General features: G+C 40.6%; 2 protein-coding genes across 2 annotated transcripts; one reads left to right on the top strand and one right to left on the bottom strand.

Annotated features, from left to right (window-relative positions):
* Positions 1 to 3,104: 3,104 nt before the first annotated feature.
* On the bottom strand, positions 3,105 to 6,977 carry klhl31 (kelch-like family member 31). The gene is made up of 3 exons (XM_083897348.1): positions 6,897 to 6,977; positions 4,840 to 6,042; positions 3,105 to 4,744 (listed from the first exon to the last, which is right to left on the bottom strand). The coding sequence occupies exons 2-3, from the start codon at positions 6,012 to 6,014 to the stop codon at positions 4,012 to 4,014; spliced, it is 1,908 nt and encodes a 635-aa protein (XP_083753474.1). The 5' UTR covers positions 6,015 to 6,042; positions 6,897 to 6,977; the 3' UTR covers positions 3,105 to 4,011.
* A 1,687-nt stretch (positions 6,978 to 8,664) lies between these two features.
* eloal (elongin A, like) lies at positions 8,665 to 14,864 on the top strand. Its single transcript, XM_083897900.1, has 11 exons — positions 8,665 to 8,804; positions 9,642 to 9,698; positions 9,801 to 9,913; positions 10,017 to 10,953; positions 11,027 to 11,117; positions 11,194 to 11,361; positions 11,454 to 11,551; positions 13,818 to 13,998; positions 14,114 to 14,228; positions 14,463 to 14,578; positions 14,669 to 14,864. The coding sequence occupies exons 1-11, from the start codon at positions 8,724 to 8,726 to the stop codon at positions 14,728 to 14,730; spliced, it is 2,019 nt and encodes a 672-aa protein (XP_083754026.1). The 5' UTR covers positions 8,665 to 8,723; the 3' UTR covers positions 14,731 to 14,864.
* The last annotated feature ends 1,986 nt before the right edge of the window (positions 14,865 to 16,850 follow it).

Genomic DNA, 16,850 nt, shown 5'->3' with positions numbered 1-16,850 from the left:
GCATCCACCCAGAAATTGAGTAAACTTAGGGTAAATCAATTAAAATGTGTAGATACTTATTAATTCAGGTCAGCAGTTACAGGACATAAGGAATTTGTGAATTTTCCCTTCTAATTTTATTTAATTCCATGTATGAGATGAGATGTTAAAGGGGTGTTGGCTCCCTCAATTGTATTTTTATGCATCTATAAATATTGTAAACAACAAAATTGCTGGCTGAGATACACGTGTTGCCCTATTTTGAAAAGTCTCAGTTCATCCTGGTGTCACTTACTCTCTCTGCAATAACCGCTTGAAACCCACAGATCAGCATACTTGAGATATCATATCCAGAGAACATATCAGTTTACTGAATGTTACTATAAGGTAGTCATTACAGAGCAATTACACTGAAAGCCAACCCTTGCATCAAACAATGAAACTAGGAAACAGTTTGATATTGACATGTATCTCGATAAGCACCGTCACTTAAAAAGTGGTGGAATTTACTGTAAATGTTACGATGCGTGTATATTTTGTGAACATTTCCCTTGTCACAATACATGTTTGAAAAAACAAAGGAGTTCCTTTGAGCAAAAAATAAAAGAACACAAATGGTGAAGTATGACTAAGGATAAACTGAAGCATCACAAAGCAATCGTACGCACATCAAAGTAATGAGTGAGTCATTTTTTGGGCTGGCCAGCTCGGGAAGCATGGTGTTGCTAAATCATAACAAGTAAAATATGATTGTAAGAGTGACTCAGCAATCTTACAGTGTGACAGTGTGCATTCTGAACTGAGCATCAGAATGGTGAAGAAATGTGATGCTATATGTCTGAGGAGAATGGCCAGATAGGTTCATAATGTTATAGAAATGCAAGAGTAATTCAAATAATCACTTGTTACACCATCTGTAAACAATCTACCTAGAACCCTGAAGGAGAAGTACTACAGAAAGCCACACCATATGCCACTCCTGAAACTATAGGTGTCCTGTTGACCTAACAAAGCGACATGTGAGTATTAATCATTTATGTATTTACTTGGTTCATTTTACATGTTTGTTGTCCTGTTTCTTCGCCCTCAGTGACATGCTGGCTGCTGTCCTTATAGGTTGAAGACATAATGTTAAACAACTCCCACTTATTATTATTAACAATAACCTGTCTAAGTACATGCTTGTGAAAGCCTTACTTTTGAGTTAAGATGATGTAAAACAAACAAACTCTTTGACACTGACTGGATTAAAATGGGAAAATGTGTAAAACAAACAAACTCTTTGACACTGACTGGATTAAAATGGGAAAATGTGTTACTTCATAACTTCATAACATGTTCTGCCTTGTCCTGCATTTTTGACATTAGCGTAAATTCTATGTGTATAAGAGTGTCAGTCCACATTCACAAAATTCTACTTTGTTACTTAAAATGTATGTTATTCTATGTTTATGTTTGCATTGCATGAAAGGTGACCTTGAGTCAAGAAAGGCACCAATGAATAAAGTTGCTACTCTTCATCCTATTAAGTAGCGTACCAATATTTTGTGTATCTTGGCCTTTAAAGTTATTGCAAGTCACATGAATCGTCGTCTTCTTCTTTTCCTCCTTCATCCCTGAACCTTCTTTGTGCTCTTCCTATTTTCCACCTGCCCACCAGGTAGCTCCACCATCAACACATCCTTCCTTGCCTCTCTTACTAAATTTCCAAACTGTTCCACCTAAGGAATCCCAAAGAAAAAAGTCAGCATCTTCGACCTCCAGATCTGCTTCCTGTTTTAGGCTGGCTTTACACGACAACGATCTGAACACAAACCGCAAAAGTGGCGTTGCGTTCCCACTTTTTATTTCACGTTTAGACGAGCGTCTTTGGGTGGAAATCTGCATGCACACGGTGACGCAGAAGTGTGTGAAATTTAATGTAGTATGCATGCCAGGTGGCTAGGTGGCACTGTGAAGCACTGTCATACAACAACACCAGGAGCACTGAAACGTCCTTCTACTTCTCTCTAGTAGCGCTGAGTCGCCCACAGTCAAAAACCACAACATTAACTCGGCGTAATTGCTGAAATGACTCCTGGATAGGTATCAGAGCAGCTAAGGCGACTTGAATGTCCGACTGATGGATAATAATTCGACATGTTTGATGTTGTTTGGCTGTACTGCACATGGATCTGACGTCAACGCGTACAGGAGGATAGCCAGCGTGAGCAGCTCAGAGAACACTTTTGCGTTTTCAACCCTTTAGACGGGAACGCGACAGCGGAGCTTTTGTAAGATTTCCACTCTGGAGGCTGGGTTCATTTTTTTTGCGTTTTTAAGCCCTAAAAATTCCGTCGCCGTCTAAACGAAAGGCACATCTGATAAAAAAAAATTCCGGTTTCACCCGGGAGCGTACTGCCAGCTTTAGACAGTACCACTGTCTCCAAGCCATACATTATTGTTGTGTAGACTTTCCTCCTGCATTCTCTTCATCACCTCTCTTGTGCACTGTTCTTTGCTTTGGATGGTTGACCCCAGGTATTTAAACTCATCATTCGTCATTGACACACAGGTATTCTATCTTGCTCCTGCTAACTTCTCTCCAGTGCATACCTCCACTTCTCCAGGCTCTCTTACAATGTCATCTACAAACAAAATAGTCCACGGATGCTCTTGTCTCACCTCATCTGCCAACCTGTCCATCACCACTGCAAACAAGACAGGGCTCAGAGATGATCAGAGATGATCCCTGATTAAATACCACATTTAACTTGAACCCATCTGTCACACCAACGGCAAACCTCAACGATGTCTCGCTGTCTTCATACATGTTCTGCACCACCCTCACATACTTCTCTGCCACACCCGACTTCCTCTTAAAATACCAGAGAACATCTCTTGGCACCCGATCAAGATTGTGGTGTTCTTCTGGCCTCTATATTTCTCCATCTGCACACGAAAAACATCTGTGGTTGTCTTGGCATGAACCCATACTGCTGCTCACTGATCTTCACTTCTTTCCTTTACCTGCACATCACCCCTGTTCTGTGTCTGATCTATTTAAAAGGATTAAAACAAAAGTCATTATAAAAAAAACAACAACAAAAATATCTGAATAAATAATGATTGACCACAGCTCAAAACAGCGTACACTTCATTTCTTTAATTCTTTAATTTAAATTTAAAATTAAAAACAAAGGGGAAAAAAAAGAAAAAAAAAAGACATGAGCAGTCATGGAATTCATACATACTGATTTCCAGGAAAGCTCAGGCTGACAGCATCTCTCCAGAGTCACATTTCTCTTTCTTTATTTAAAAATAGTTTATTATTGTCACATACACATCCATTCAACACTCTTCTTCTTTGCTGATGGTGTTCGTGTCAGTCATACAGCCTAATGACACAAGACTATTGAAAATTGTGCAGTGTGTTTAAACACCCATCACAAACACCTACTCCTGGCAGGTGATGCCAACACAGCTCCAGCTTTCTGACACTCATTATTCTGTTCAAGAGTCAGAGAATCACAGTAGCTGTAGCTGTCGTCACCATAAACTAGACTGTCACATAATCCAGTGTCATTTTTTCTCATGGTACTGGGAAAAAAAAGACAGTTAAGTCGCAGATTAATGTTTGTGTTTAAACTTTCCATACATTTGCCATAGAAAAGGGCGAATGAGATCCCAACCTTTGGCCCCAAATGGAAATTTCTTTGACTAAAAAGAATGAAACTGACACCTATTATGCACAGATCGTCTCTATCATAAACATAGTCTGACATGAATGATGTGAAAAATACTAAACTACAAACATTGAGAATAGCAACATGTTCATTGGTTGCACTGGATTTAATTACCTTCAAATCAACAGATTTTTTTTAATTATTATTTTTATAGGAACATGTTCCCATGCATTTTAAATCAAAAAAGTTAAATTAAATTGAGTCCCAATGAAGTAACTGTTGGTACAGTTGATAACCAAGTTTTATGCAACAGAAAAGCTGGAGACCTTTAGACATGTAAAATACACAATTCTAATAAATGAAACCCTTATATACTGACTGGTGCAGATGAAACTGAACTGGCTCTGGACTCTCGTGTTTTCCGTGTGGGTATGGTGACGACACAGCATGAAATGCCAACTGTAGCTTCCGGCAATTCGTCGTCCTCAGTCCATTCATTGAGGTCGGGGTTGAAAACCTGAATGCATTTCTTGTACTTCTTCTCTCCCTCATTCCAGCCTCCAAGGAGATAGACCTTGTTGTTCAAATTGGAAATGCCAGCTGTGCTCACCCCTGTGTGAAGAGGCGTGCAGTAGCTCCACTGCCCGCTGTGAGGGTTGTAAGATTCAACGACGAGGACGTCCACCCTCTCCCCGCGACCTCCCAGCTGACTGCCGCCCATGACGTAGGCTCGGTCTCCCACAGTGGCAGCGCAGTGCCATCCTCGGGGCGTGCTCAGACTGTTCTTATCCTGCCAGGTGTCAGTGGACGGGTCGTACGAGCACACGGCCCTGGAGTAGGCGTTGTTGATGTAACCTCCAGATACAAGGATCTTGCCATCGACGACGGAGCTGCCGTGGCAGCAGCGTGGCACCTCCATAGGAGCTTTCATCTGCCACTGGTTGGAGGAAGGCACATAGCACTCGACAGAGGCCTGAACACCATCAGCATTCCTTCCACCAATGGCAAACATTAGGCCATTAAAGGTGTTGAGGCTGAAGTGGGTGCGCCTCTGGATCATGTTGTTCAAGTGAATCCAAGTGTTGAAGCGGGGATCATATCTAAAAAAACAAAACAAAAAAAACATCAGAGGTTATTTTGTGGTTGTACAGAGAATGATATGACAAATGTGGATTTCAAATCAATCAGCTCTTACCTGCAGAAATTGCTAACAGCATGTTTAGCCTGGTTTCTTGCATCATTCTGGTCCTCGCCACCTGCCACGTACAGGAAGCCGTCCAAGACTGCCACACACTGATTAAAGCTCTTTGCTGGCATTTCTGTCAACTTATTCCAAACGTTATCTACGTCTCTGTAGAGGACATCTTTGCTGAGAGATTTCTCTGTCAGGGCAGGACGTCCACCGACTGTGAGAAGCACCTTGAGGCCACCACGTACCTTTGTTCTGCGTGACTGGAGGATGTTCTGTTGGTATGGCAGCAGATGGTAATTCATGGCATCAACAAGGAGACGGTGGCACTCAGAGTCTTGCATCATCCTGGGCACGCTCTGGACATGACTCACTAGGTCCTGGGCAGTGATAGTGCCAAAGCGGATGAGGGTTAGGAGGTCTGCTGCGTACTTCAGCCTCTTCTCGTCAAAGTCCAACCACTTCATGGCAATCTGGAAGGCGGTGATCTCTGAGGGGAGCTGCAGGGAATCATCTGAGAGGAACTCACTGATCTGCTCATAGGTGAGCTTCAGGAACTGCTCCATTTCTGAAAACTCAATGAAATTCTCCCTCATGAACTTCTGAGCAGCCTCCTTGGTTTCTTTGAGATTGTAGGCGTCGGCGATATTGGCCACATACATGCAATTCTCCACGCTGAGCTCCTGCATGAGGAAATCACTGCACATCTTCACCAAAGTGCCAATCTGGAGCAGCATAGCCGCCGCAATAGTGCTGCCAATACTGTACAGCGACAGGGTCAGCTTTCCTGAGTAGGCGTAGGTGATGGCAGTGGCGAGGCCAACAGGTGAAAGGTCGTTCAGCTCAATCTTTTGAAGTGCGGAATCCTTCTTCAAGATGTTACGAATGTACTCACTGCAGGAGGCCATGACAACCTTGTGGACGTCAAATGACTTTGACTTGGTGGAGACCGTTAGATCGCAGAGGAAGCTCTCATGTCTCATGCTGCTCAAACCTTCCAGAAGATTAGGGGCGTACGCCGAATCATTCACTTCGGTTGAAATGCAGCTAAAGCCATTTCCTCCTTCTAACAGAGCATTTAACCCATTGATCTTGTTGCCGGGACTGTCCTCAACCATGATGGTCATTTCATTTATGTCTCCTTTACTTTTTTTGGTCGCCTTGTTCTTTTTAGGTGCCATGGCTGAAGCAGCAGTACACAGCCCACACCTGAACATAAAACAAAACAACATGCAATATTTGTCAGAAAAGCACAGAGTCTGCTTCACGATTATTCTGGCAAAGGATGGGCAAGATTTCATTTGCTCTTCTTGGCAAACCAGCAGCGATGTGGCTGAAAGTGCACTGAAGGTCTGACACACGCAAAATATCGTGAAATTCTGAAATATTTGTCATTATTTAATGTGCAGATACATACTTTTACCCTCTTGTGAGTTCCTGTTATCCTTCTTACATACTTATTGTTTTACAATGAACAACAGCATAAAAATCACTGCTCATTTAAATGATTGATTTTACAGAGAAAAGTTTTCTTTGAGTTAGTGAAAATTCATTCGGACACTGGTAGACGCTGACACCTGAAAACACGCTGGCTACTAGGTGATGCTGGAGTGAGAGAGGGAGTGTGTCAACATGTCCGTCTTTGCATCTGTCACAATTTATCAGCAGTACGTCCAGGAATAGCAACGCTGGACGGCTCTGCCATGACGTTCCTTTTATAGACTTTGAGACATGAGCGCGGAGAGCAACAGGCCTCATGTCCTCTGATCTGAGTGTGTAGGTTCAGGTTGGGGGGGAAACATTTTTTTTTTACCCCTCTTCTTTGTTTGATTTAACAGTGTCAGGCTTATCTAGCTTAAGTACAAAAATACTTCTCCAGGACAAAGACCCTCTCTAATTCCACTCTGTATTATTAACCCACAACACTGGCGAAACTGCAGTCTACTGTCATTGTGGCTATTTTTAAACGCTGTTATCTTTACAATAATGCCAACATTTTTAGACAACGTATTAGCGTTTGAAGTGGGCAAGATTAAATTAAAGCATGAGAAATCTCCACTTACTTGACTTGAAGTTAAGGCTGGTGAAGAAGGACGTTGTGCCTCCAGTTACTGGAGCAGGAGAGAGAGACCAGTAGTCACCCCTGCTGAAAGAGACATGCAGTTAACTCCTCCTCTAGGGGAGCAAGTGCCAATCAGGTATTGTGCAAAAGCATGTGGCAGAGGGCAGGGACCATACACCCCCCCAACATATAGTGTCCCACAATAGTTTCCAGTCAGTCGATGTGAACAGTCTCCAGGGGCATCGGCCTAAATGGGACGTCCTGTGAAGATGACATTGTTGAGAAAATATGATTAGCTCTTACAGGCGTTAAGACCGTCTTATTTTCCTTTAGAAATTAATCGTAAGTAAAACATTCTCTGCTTTATATGTGGACACGTTATACAGATGATTCTAAGTGGAACTTGCAAGGAACACTATTACCAGTACATTTAATTGTGTTATACATTCACACATACGTACACCTGTACACAGTGGCAACAACTCAGTACATTAACATATATAGACATGGTCAATTCTGAGGGGAAGTAAGGTGATTAAAGTGACTTTGAATGCATTGTTGTTGGTGAGTTTATCAGAAATCGCTGATCTAATGGGGCTCTTGTGTGCAACCATCTCTCGGGGTTTACAGAGAATGATCTGATAAAGAGAAAATCATCCCCTGAACATGCCTTATCCACGTCAGAGGTTAAAAGTGAATGGCCGGACTGGTTCAAAAATGATGAAAAGGTAACAGTTTAATGTAAAAACCCAAAACCAAAACAAACACTCGTAACAACCAAGGTATGTAGAGGACCATCTTTGAACGCATGTCAAACCTTGAATGGGCTACAGCAGCAGAAAACACACACCAGGTGCCACTCCTGCAACTTTATTAGACGTCCCACGTGCTTCATAAAATGGCTGGTTGGTGTCGAATGTTTGTGAAATTAGTTATCAGCACAAGAGCTCAAGTTTGTCGATATCCCATATAACATATGTTTTCATTTAATTAAACTCGTTCAAACTCAAACTGCCGCCTCTTGACAACCTCTCGAGGTAAATCTAAGGCTTGGGGGAAGCATACGCGTTCCGCTCCATATGCTAATGTTAGATGATGGTTTCTTTGTGGATCTGATGATATAGAATGACACACATATCCAATAATAAATATATATATTTATGTGTGCTCAATCTACAGTCTTCCTGAATCCGAACTTGCTGAACTCAAAACGTCACCGGTAATAAAATCCGTTGAATGGGAGCTCCGCTGTGTGCAGATCATGTGTTTGTCAGTGAAGGCTGAAATGATATTCTTTTCATTCAAAGATCCTTCGAATTTAAAGAATTACAGGATACTTTGTTATCCTTTTATCAACCCCTGTAAATATAATCCACGTACAAGCTATCCTTGTAGCTTGTACGTGTTGTTTATCTATGCATATATTATTCATATACATTATATAACAGATCTGTAGAATATAAATTTCTTTCTGAAAGCACCTATTTCTTGTCATGTTTATATTTCTGTTGCTAATATTGTGCTTTGACTAAGATTGTAATATTCTGATTAATTCAAGGTGGCAGTAGCTCCTAATGAGACTCCAGGTTAAATGTCTAAGAGAGTAATTATTTCCCATTCATGTTTTTTTTTTTAAAAATCTTATCTTGAAATCTTAATTTGTCATCATTCACCGCCTGCTCGTGTTCGCATCATGTTTACTATGAATGGTTACATCATCATTCCTGCCTGCACTGCCACCCGGGTTCCGCTCATTATAACAGTGTCATCAATGGGCGCGCGCTGCCCGGTGTGCTGTCGTCGACGGTCGGGCACGTGAGTCACCACGATGGCCAGCAGCTCTGATGTGGTCAAGAAAGTCATGCGCTTCAAACTCCAGCTCGCAGACACTGCGACTGAGTCTGCCACGGTAGATACACGGCGGGGGGTGGGAAGCCATCTGGATTATTTGATAATTATGCAGGCTTTAATCTCACAGCTGAATGTTTAGATATGCCACCTTGTGTGTGTGTGTGTGTGTGTGTGTAATATGATGCAAACAACACATGCTCTCCAAAGTTAATCCTCTATCGGAAGTGACTCTATAACTTTTATGTTTTTTATTAGTTGGAGACAAAAAAGTTTGCTTGCGTTGCTGCAGCCTCACATTTGGGCTGCACCTCACTGTGGGGGTCAGGCTGTTTGAATAGGGGGCGGGACTTAGCTGCTAAAAGTGGCTGCTCCTCTCCAGTTGTTCAACTTGTGGCTGCTGTCCATCATCCACACAGGCTGTGACGCTCTAATTTAAGCCACATGTATATATATATTTTTTTTTTTGTGTGCAAATGTGTGCATTTAAATTGGCCCAGTGTTTAAGTATTTAGAGCTGAAACTAAAAATGAATTAAAATGTTTTGAACACACACTTCCTTAAAACACCTAATGCATATACAGTGAGTCTCAAGCAGCTGTCCATTTATAGTTTGCAGTAAAAGGAGCAGCCTAAGTGGGTGTGTGAAGTTTCCTTTAATAGCTTCTTGCTTTGAATGCACGATCAGCAACTGTGCAGATCCAAAACCAGGACCGCCATATTTGGTTGGTCAGGTTTTCTTCTCTTTACTTCACATTCAAGCAGCTTTCTGTCTTAAGTGTGTGTGTGTGTGTGTTCACATGACAACACTAAATCCATGCATACAAGACGTTTGGCCAAATAATGCTATTGTTCGATGATTTAATCCCCGTTGATGTGTTCATTCCTTTCTCTGTAGGTTCTCAAGGTCTTACAGAAACTCAAGGATTTGAATGTCACCGTAGACATTCTTGCTGTAAGTCTGTGGTTTGCATGTAGGGTTCACACGTTTTCTCGGGCATTATGCATGTCATAAATTAAAATTTACGACATTAACAAAGTTTCTGTGTGTGTATAGGAAACGGGAATAGGCAAAACGGTAAACTCTCTGCGCAGACACGAACAAGCTGGAGAATTTGCCAAGACGTTAGTCAGGGGTTGGAAAAAACTTCTTTCTAAGGAGGGCTCAAGGTGATGTTGATGTTTATTTCACTTTTTAGTCAAATTCACTACTATATTCTGCATTGTAGTGCATATTCCACTAAATTAAACCATGTGAACCTGTTTGATGCAGCCTCACAGAAGATGGAGCTCTGTCAGAGACGATGTTTGTTAAAGACAAACAGGACAACACAAACTGTCCAAATGCTGCTGGTTTTACAACGGAGGACGTAAACAACAACTGGTCAACATGTCACAGCGAGAGTCAGGATTTCTCAGATGAGGCCCACTCCAAACCTGCGAATATGAAAGATGATACAGAGAGACGGGGACGGAAAGAGAAAGATGGAAAAAGTAAGGGAAGTCGAGATAAAATTCAACAAGAAAGCCAGGATAACTTTCAAAGTGACGTCTTACAAAAGACAAACGAACAGGATGAAATGGATGGTTCATTTGCTCCAAAGAAGACAGAAAAAGAAGGAAAATCGATGAAAGACGACAACGTTTTCTGTAAAAACAAAATGTCAGAGGATCTGCATCAGAGATCCAGGTCTGATTCGCGGGAAAATTTGAAAATCAACTTTGGTCCAGAAAATGAGTCGAGTAAGAAATCAAGGCCATCGAAAGACTCATCAAAAGAAGAAGAAGAAGAATCTTTTTTATTTAAACGCAATGACAAGCACTCAAAAACATTAAAACTGGACAATTTTGGAGACGACGAAACCTCGGGAATATCGAGGAGCTCTGAGGTCCAGAAGAAAAAAAGGAAGAAAACGAGCAAAGAGAGGCACGTTGCTCTGAAACAACAGTCTGAAAACGAGGAGCGTTCACAGCACGAAAACAAAAAGACCAAAATGAAACGCAGAGACAAGGAGAGGGATGATGCCAGAGAGGAACCCATCAAGTCTTTTGAGTCCTATTTGAACTATGATGTTAGTGCCCGCAAGAGAAAAGAACAGTGTGGAGCAAAGAGAACTCCCAAGAAAGTTAAGACCGTTGTGAAAGAGGGAACAAGAAAAGTTCCTGACATGAAACCTGTGATGTCTATAAATGCCAGCCCTCCAAAACAGGTATATTTGAACATTATTTTTCTATACACATACATAATACATCTATATTAACTTCTAATCTTTTATATTTCAGCAATCTATAATGGACCTGATGAGCATTCCTTTACCAACCATTCTGCCTGAGTGTGAAAAGCCATCCACTGTGGTGTACTTTGATAGGAAAGGTATTATCATAAATACATGTGTATTTTCTATATTTATTACTTTTTCCCATGACCCTTTCTGTCTTTTTTCTTAAAGTGGAGAAAGACGTGGACTTCTGTGACGTCTCCGATGAGTCTGCCGTCTTCACCGGTCAGAGACTCAACAAGAAGATGCAAGTTTACTCTGGGGCCAAAATGGTCTTCCTCCCAGCCATGTTGAGCTTGTACCAGCAGTGTATCCGCACGCTGCAGAACAACATTAACTGTGAGTTTACGCCCAGAGAAGTGCTTTCATATGACGCTTGCGGTGTCCTTGTGAGTATGTTTGGATTGTTAAGTGTAGGCCCTTCCTCTCAGTGCTGTATGAAACAGGTGGAGTCCCGTTTGAAATCCTGGAGCCAGTGTTGGAGAGGTGTACGCCAGAGCAGCTGCTACGCATTGAAGAATGCAACCCAGTAAGAATGTGACACATGAGAATATTCAGTATAGACGTACACTTTGGGGCCAATTTATTAGGTACACTTGCTGAACACTGGGGCTTGAGGCTGAGCGGATGACTATTTTGAGAATAATTATCAATTTGATCCATGGCCCATTGTCTGGATATGAGTTAAACTAATCCACGGTGATGTTCAGATAATCGGTTTAAGTTAAGAGTTTAAAAAATTATATGATGTGGCCGTGATGTTGTGTATCTTGGTTGCTGCTTCTTTTCATATTGTGCATCCAATTGAATTTGACGTCGTGCTTTTTACTGAGGTGGTTTGCTTATAATCTTTGAAATTATATAAGCTACAATTTAGTTTTACCTTTCTATTATGCACCACTGAGTTCTTAGTCTGGTGTCACTCTAACGTAATGGTATAGAAATAGTAAACACTACACAATTATCAATAATTGCAGTCCCTACTGTATAGCTTGAGCATTTTCTGCTTCAAAATAGATCTGCAACAATTTCAATTATTGATTAATCGGCTGATGATTGTTTGATTATTGTGCCAAAACACCTCCTTGTTGTCTTCTGCTAATCCGGGTCCAGGTCGCGGGGGCTAACAGCTTTAGCAAGGAAGGCCCAGCCCGACCTCTCTCCAGCCACTTCCGCCTGCTCCTATGGTGTGTGTGTGTGTGTGTGTGTGTGTGTGTGGTGGGGGGATTACAACGTGCTCCCAGGCCAGCTGAGAGATAATCCCTCCAGCGTGTCCTGGGTTGGCCCCGAGGTCTCCTCCTGGAAGGACATACCAAAGACACCTCCCCAGTGAGGCCTCCAGGAGGCATCCTGACCATATGCCCAAATCAATTACAAACTCAGTTGGGCTGAATTTACAGATCAAAAATTTAGCCAGACGTTTTTTTCATTAAAATGTTCATCAAAAAAGTAAAATAAATTTTAAAGAAATGTTGGTCATACCTGTGCACAGTATTAGCTGTAACTATTTTACATTCAAAATAAATGTGTTTGTCATCTCCGGTACAACTCAAAGTGCATAAAATCAAAAAGGTGCACGATATTAGCATATTAGCGCTTCTCTTTTACGTATCGTTAGCCTAATGGCATAGTTGCCTAAGTCATATTTGAACGTTTTCGTAAAACAAGAAAAACTAATTTTTTAGCAAGCACATTGGTAAAGTTGGGCAGATATCACAATTACCAAAAAAAATGACTTGGGTAATTATGCTATTAGGCTAACAATATGTCATATGACCCACAAACGTCTCAAAGTGCCGAACACTGCTATCAGACTACTGTAGGACAGCGAAACGTGTTTCTCTCGTTATTTCTTCAGTTATTTTTGGTGGAAACAGGCTGGGCCACTTAGAGGAGGTTATGGGTCACCATTTGAATAGACTGATTCTAGCGCTTGGCAATGTTTAGCAGTCTAGTGTTGAGAACCTTCAAGGGAGAGTCACCATATCGTCCCATGTGGAAAAGGGAATCATTGTTTTGTCTGTTGAGCGTCAGAAAACCCAAACATCTTCATGTTTCAGTGATGTGCAATAGAGCAATTCAAAAAGTGCTCTTTGTAAACAGGACTTGGAGTCGAGCATTATCTTTCTTTCTTTCATCCAAGCAAAGTTCAAAAAGCGATTGGATCGCCACTGTTTTGTTCAACGTGCTATTGACTACCTTGCATCTACAGAAAAACATTACACTGTGCAGTTTTGCAATCTGAAAAGTAATCTGAAAATTGACAGCATGTAGCTTTAACTATCACATCTGATTTTAAAGTAGGAAAACATCTTTGCCTAAGAAGCAGGTTTACTTAAAGGTGCATTATGTAATAAATCTAAAGCAACTGGCCATAAAATCCTCCTAATATGTCACAGAGACTCAGGAATAATGTTCATATAACAAACTGAACTCACCAACAACAACAGTACAGCCTCAATATTTGCATTAAAAGAAATATTTTGCAGACTGCAAATCATGTTTATGTTTTGAAATCATGTTTTTGTCATGTGGCGCCACCTACCGCCGTCTACCAATCATTGCAGTCACTAGAGTCTCAGCTGCCTCGCTACCACGGGTTGCCAGTTACGTCAGAAAAACAAAACCTAAAAGACCTCGTTATTTTGAATTTGAATGTAGTAACTGTTTTTGGCCACATTCTTACATATGGCAGCTTTAAATTACATTTCTACAACAGTAAGCAAGCACATCACATCATTATGACACTTTTTGTGTTGTTTTTTGTTTGCCCAGTAACACGTTTGTTTCCACAGATCTACGTCGGAGTGACGGACCACTTGTGGGGTAAACACTGTCAGCGGGAATTCAAAGACTCCCAACTCCAGGAGTATGAATCGTGGAAAGAGATGTACGTCAGACTCTCGGAGGAAAGGGAAAGGAAACTCCAGAGACTGACAAAAAGTATCGTTTCAGCACATTCTAACAAACCCAAAGGTGAGTCAATACAGTTCCAACTGCATACATGACAATGTGAATATTTGCATTCTTAACGACAGACTTGTCTTACTTCCTGTACTCTTTCTTTTTTTTTTTTTTTTTTTTGTTTTAGGTCGGCAGGTGAAGATGGCATTTATTCACACTGTTGCCAAGCCACCGAGAGATGTGCGAATTCAGCAGGAAATCCATGGGACGGCTGTTCAGCAGCCTAATCAGCTCAGATGCAGGTGGGATTCTGTGTCCTAAACATAGGGAATGATCAACACAGGGTTTGAGGTTGTTCAAACCGCACTGCTTATACTTTAAAATAACGAGACTAAAACCAGTTTTTTGTTTGACAAACACGGAACTGGTTTTAGTCTGGTTTGACGGCAGCTCGTGCTCATTAGATTCATTTTACAGCTGTCATCACATGAAGAGTCTGTCACTCTATATTCCTGACTCTGTGCTGTTTGATACAGCGCGAAACCCAAAGACATCGCTTCGCGTCCGAGCTGCAATGAGCCCAGCAGGTTGAGCAGGTTCAGCAGCTCCAGTTCAGGTGGAGGAAATTCACAAGAGTCTCGCAAAAAAACAAGTGAGCCGAGGAGAACATTATTCAAATTGACACATTGATGAGACTCGAATATGGATATAATTGTGCTATATGTTGTTCTTGCTCTCACAGGAGTGGCTCCAATGATGGCGAAGTCCTTAAAGGCGTTTAAGAAACAGTTTGGACGCAGATAATTGCTCTTGTACAATGTTGCCGTTTGAGAATATGGGAAGAGTGCACCGTCATTCATTAACTCTATAATAAGCCTGTGTTCTCCATCGATTGTTCTGTGTTTGTCTTTGTACGCAGGCTTTTGTCATGTTTTTTTCCCCTCAATAACGAAAGAATTGTCTTCACTATTACTATTATCACAATTAAATCAGCAACTTCACATGACCCTTGTCTCTTAGTTCCTGTGTGTCAGTCAGAGGTCAGTGGTTTATTAAATGAGGTATTGCTCCCTCTAGAGGATGTCAGGAGTAATGTTCTTTTCAGTGAACTCATTTTTGCCACAAAATATTTCAGATAACGTGACACTTTGACACAAATGTATGGTATAACCTCCCTCTTCTATCAGTACACACAGTGATACATACACATCATTCACTCATAGTATATTTGATTAAATTGATGTTTTCAATATTTCTCTGTGTTGACATCCACTAAAAAATGTCAACAAACTATCTCACATTGTGCGAGGAAAAGTTTTTGTTTTATGGTGGGAGGCCATCTGCTATCGGCCACATGTCAAGGACACTCTCTGAGTGGAGTTTTTTTTTGAAGCTGCTGCAGACTTTAGCGCCACCTGTGGCCAAGCTGCGCAGATTACACCCCTAGTTCATCTTTCTTTCATTATAGAGGTACAGTGTGTGAAATGCATGTTGCACCTGCTGAATATCCCTCACCATTACACTTTATATAACATAATAAAGAGATTTTACACTTATTTTCAATATCTGACAAATTAATATAAATGTCTAAAAGATTTTACACACTGGACCTTTAATAGTTTGAAACTATGCATTTCTGGAATTTATGTAGAAGTGTACAACTTTAGAATTTGCAGCAAACCTTGGAGGCAAAATAACCTGATGGTTAATGACACTTTTCAGCCACAAGAGGCCTCTGCAACAAAAGGTTGCGTTGGCTTGAACATCCAACCTGGATAATGACACAGGTATGTCCTTTTTTTAAATGTAGCAATTCAAATAAAGATCCCTCTAAGCTTTTTTTTAATTTACCCAAGTAATTATTAAAGTTTTTCTGTTAACATTTTAAATAATACTTTCACAGTTATTGGATCCATTCAGGGCCGATCCTATGCATTTTGGTGCCCTATGCGAGAATGGGATTAGGCTCTGGATCCATACCTACTTTTGAACATAATTTAAAGCTAATTAAAGGAAATGGCTATAAATACTTTGCAGGGCATATATATTGAGGGACATTTGGCCTTGGTAAATATACAGTTTACAAATAATGGAGGTAAATGCGAAGGTTCTCAGTCAACCAGAGCAAATCCAATTGGCTATATCTACACTCTTGAAGATTCAAAATTATGCACCAGTCAAGCGCACATCTGAATGAGACTACTTTGCAACTTTCTCAAGACCTCTGCATAACAAATGATATACAATAATGTATTTGTTTCACTTCAATAAAATACAGTACATATAGGAATAAGATCCAGCATTCCAACCAAAGTACACAAGTAGTATAAACCTATATAAGATAATATTAAATGAGATTTTGTTATGTAAGTCTGACATGTTTTGTCAGAGTTATGAGAGTTATGAAGGAAAATTTTGAAAACTTTGTCTTGCAAGGTTAATTATAGTTTAAGAAAATCCTGATCCCCACTCTACAGCCCTCAAAAATTAAATTCAAATCCATTTTCAAAGGCCCAGTTTTTAAGAATAGTTGACATTACTAATGTTAGTACTCTTCCACTTATTTCTCCATTCTTAGGAATTTAAGGAGAACAATTGTTCCTTTGCATACAAGAAAGGATGGACACACTTTTGTAACTGGCATGAAATATGGCATCAAAACAATACAGTTTGTATAAGATGATGTGAAAATGTGATCACACAAAGGCAAACTTAAGACAAAAGTTAACATTTATTCATTCAAAACAAATAAAAACTTACCTACTGTACAAAAAAAATAACTTGCATAAATAAAAGCTTAGGCTAGCTGCCTTTTTCTACCAGAAGTTACAAAGAACACAAATAACAAACGGGTGTTTTTTCAGAATAGAAACTTAAAAAAAACCAAACATAATAAAATAAATAAAATTACCACCACAAATAAC

This window comes from Microchirus variegatus, assembly GCF_963457635.1.
Source record: "Microchirus variegatus genome assembly, chromosome: 11".
In the NCBI taxonomy this organism is placed as follows: domain Eukaryota; kingdom Metazoa; phylum Chordata; class Actinopteri; order Pleuronectiformes; family Soleidae; genus Microchirus; species Microchirus variegatus.
This window is presented reverse-complemented; position numbering and strand designations above follow the sequence as displayed.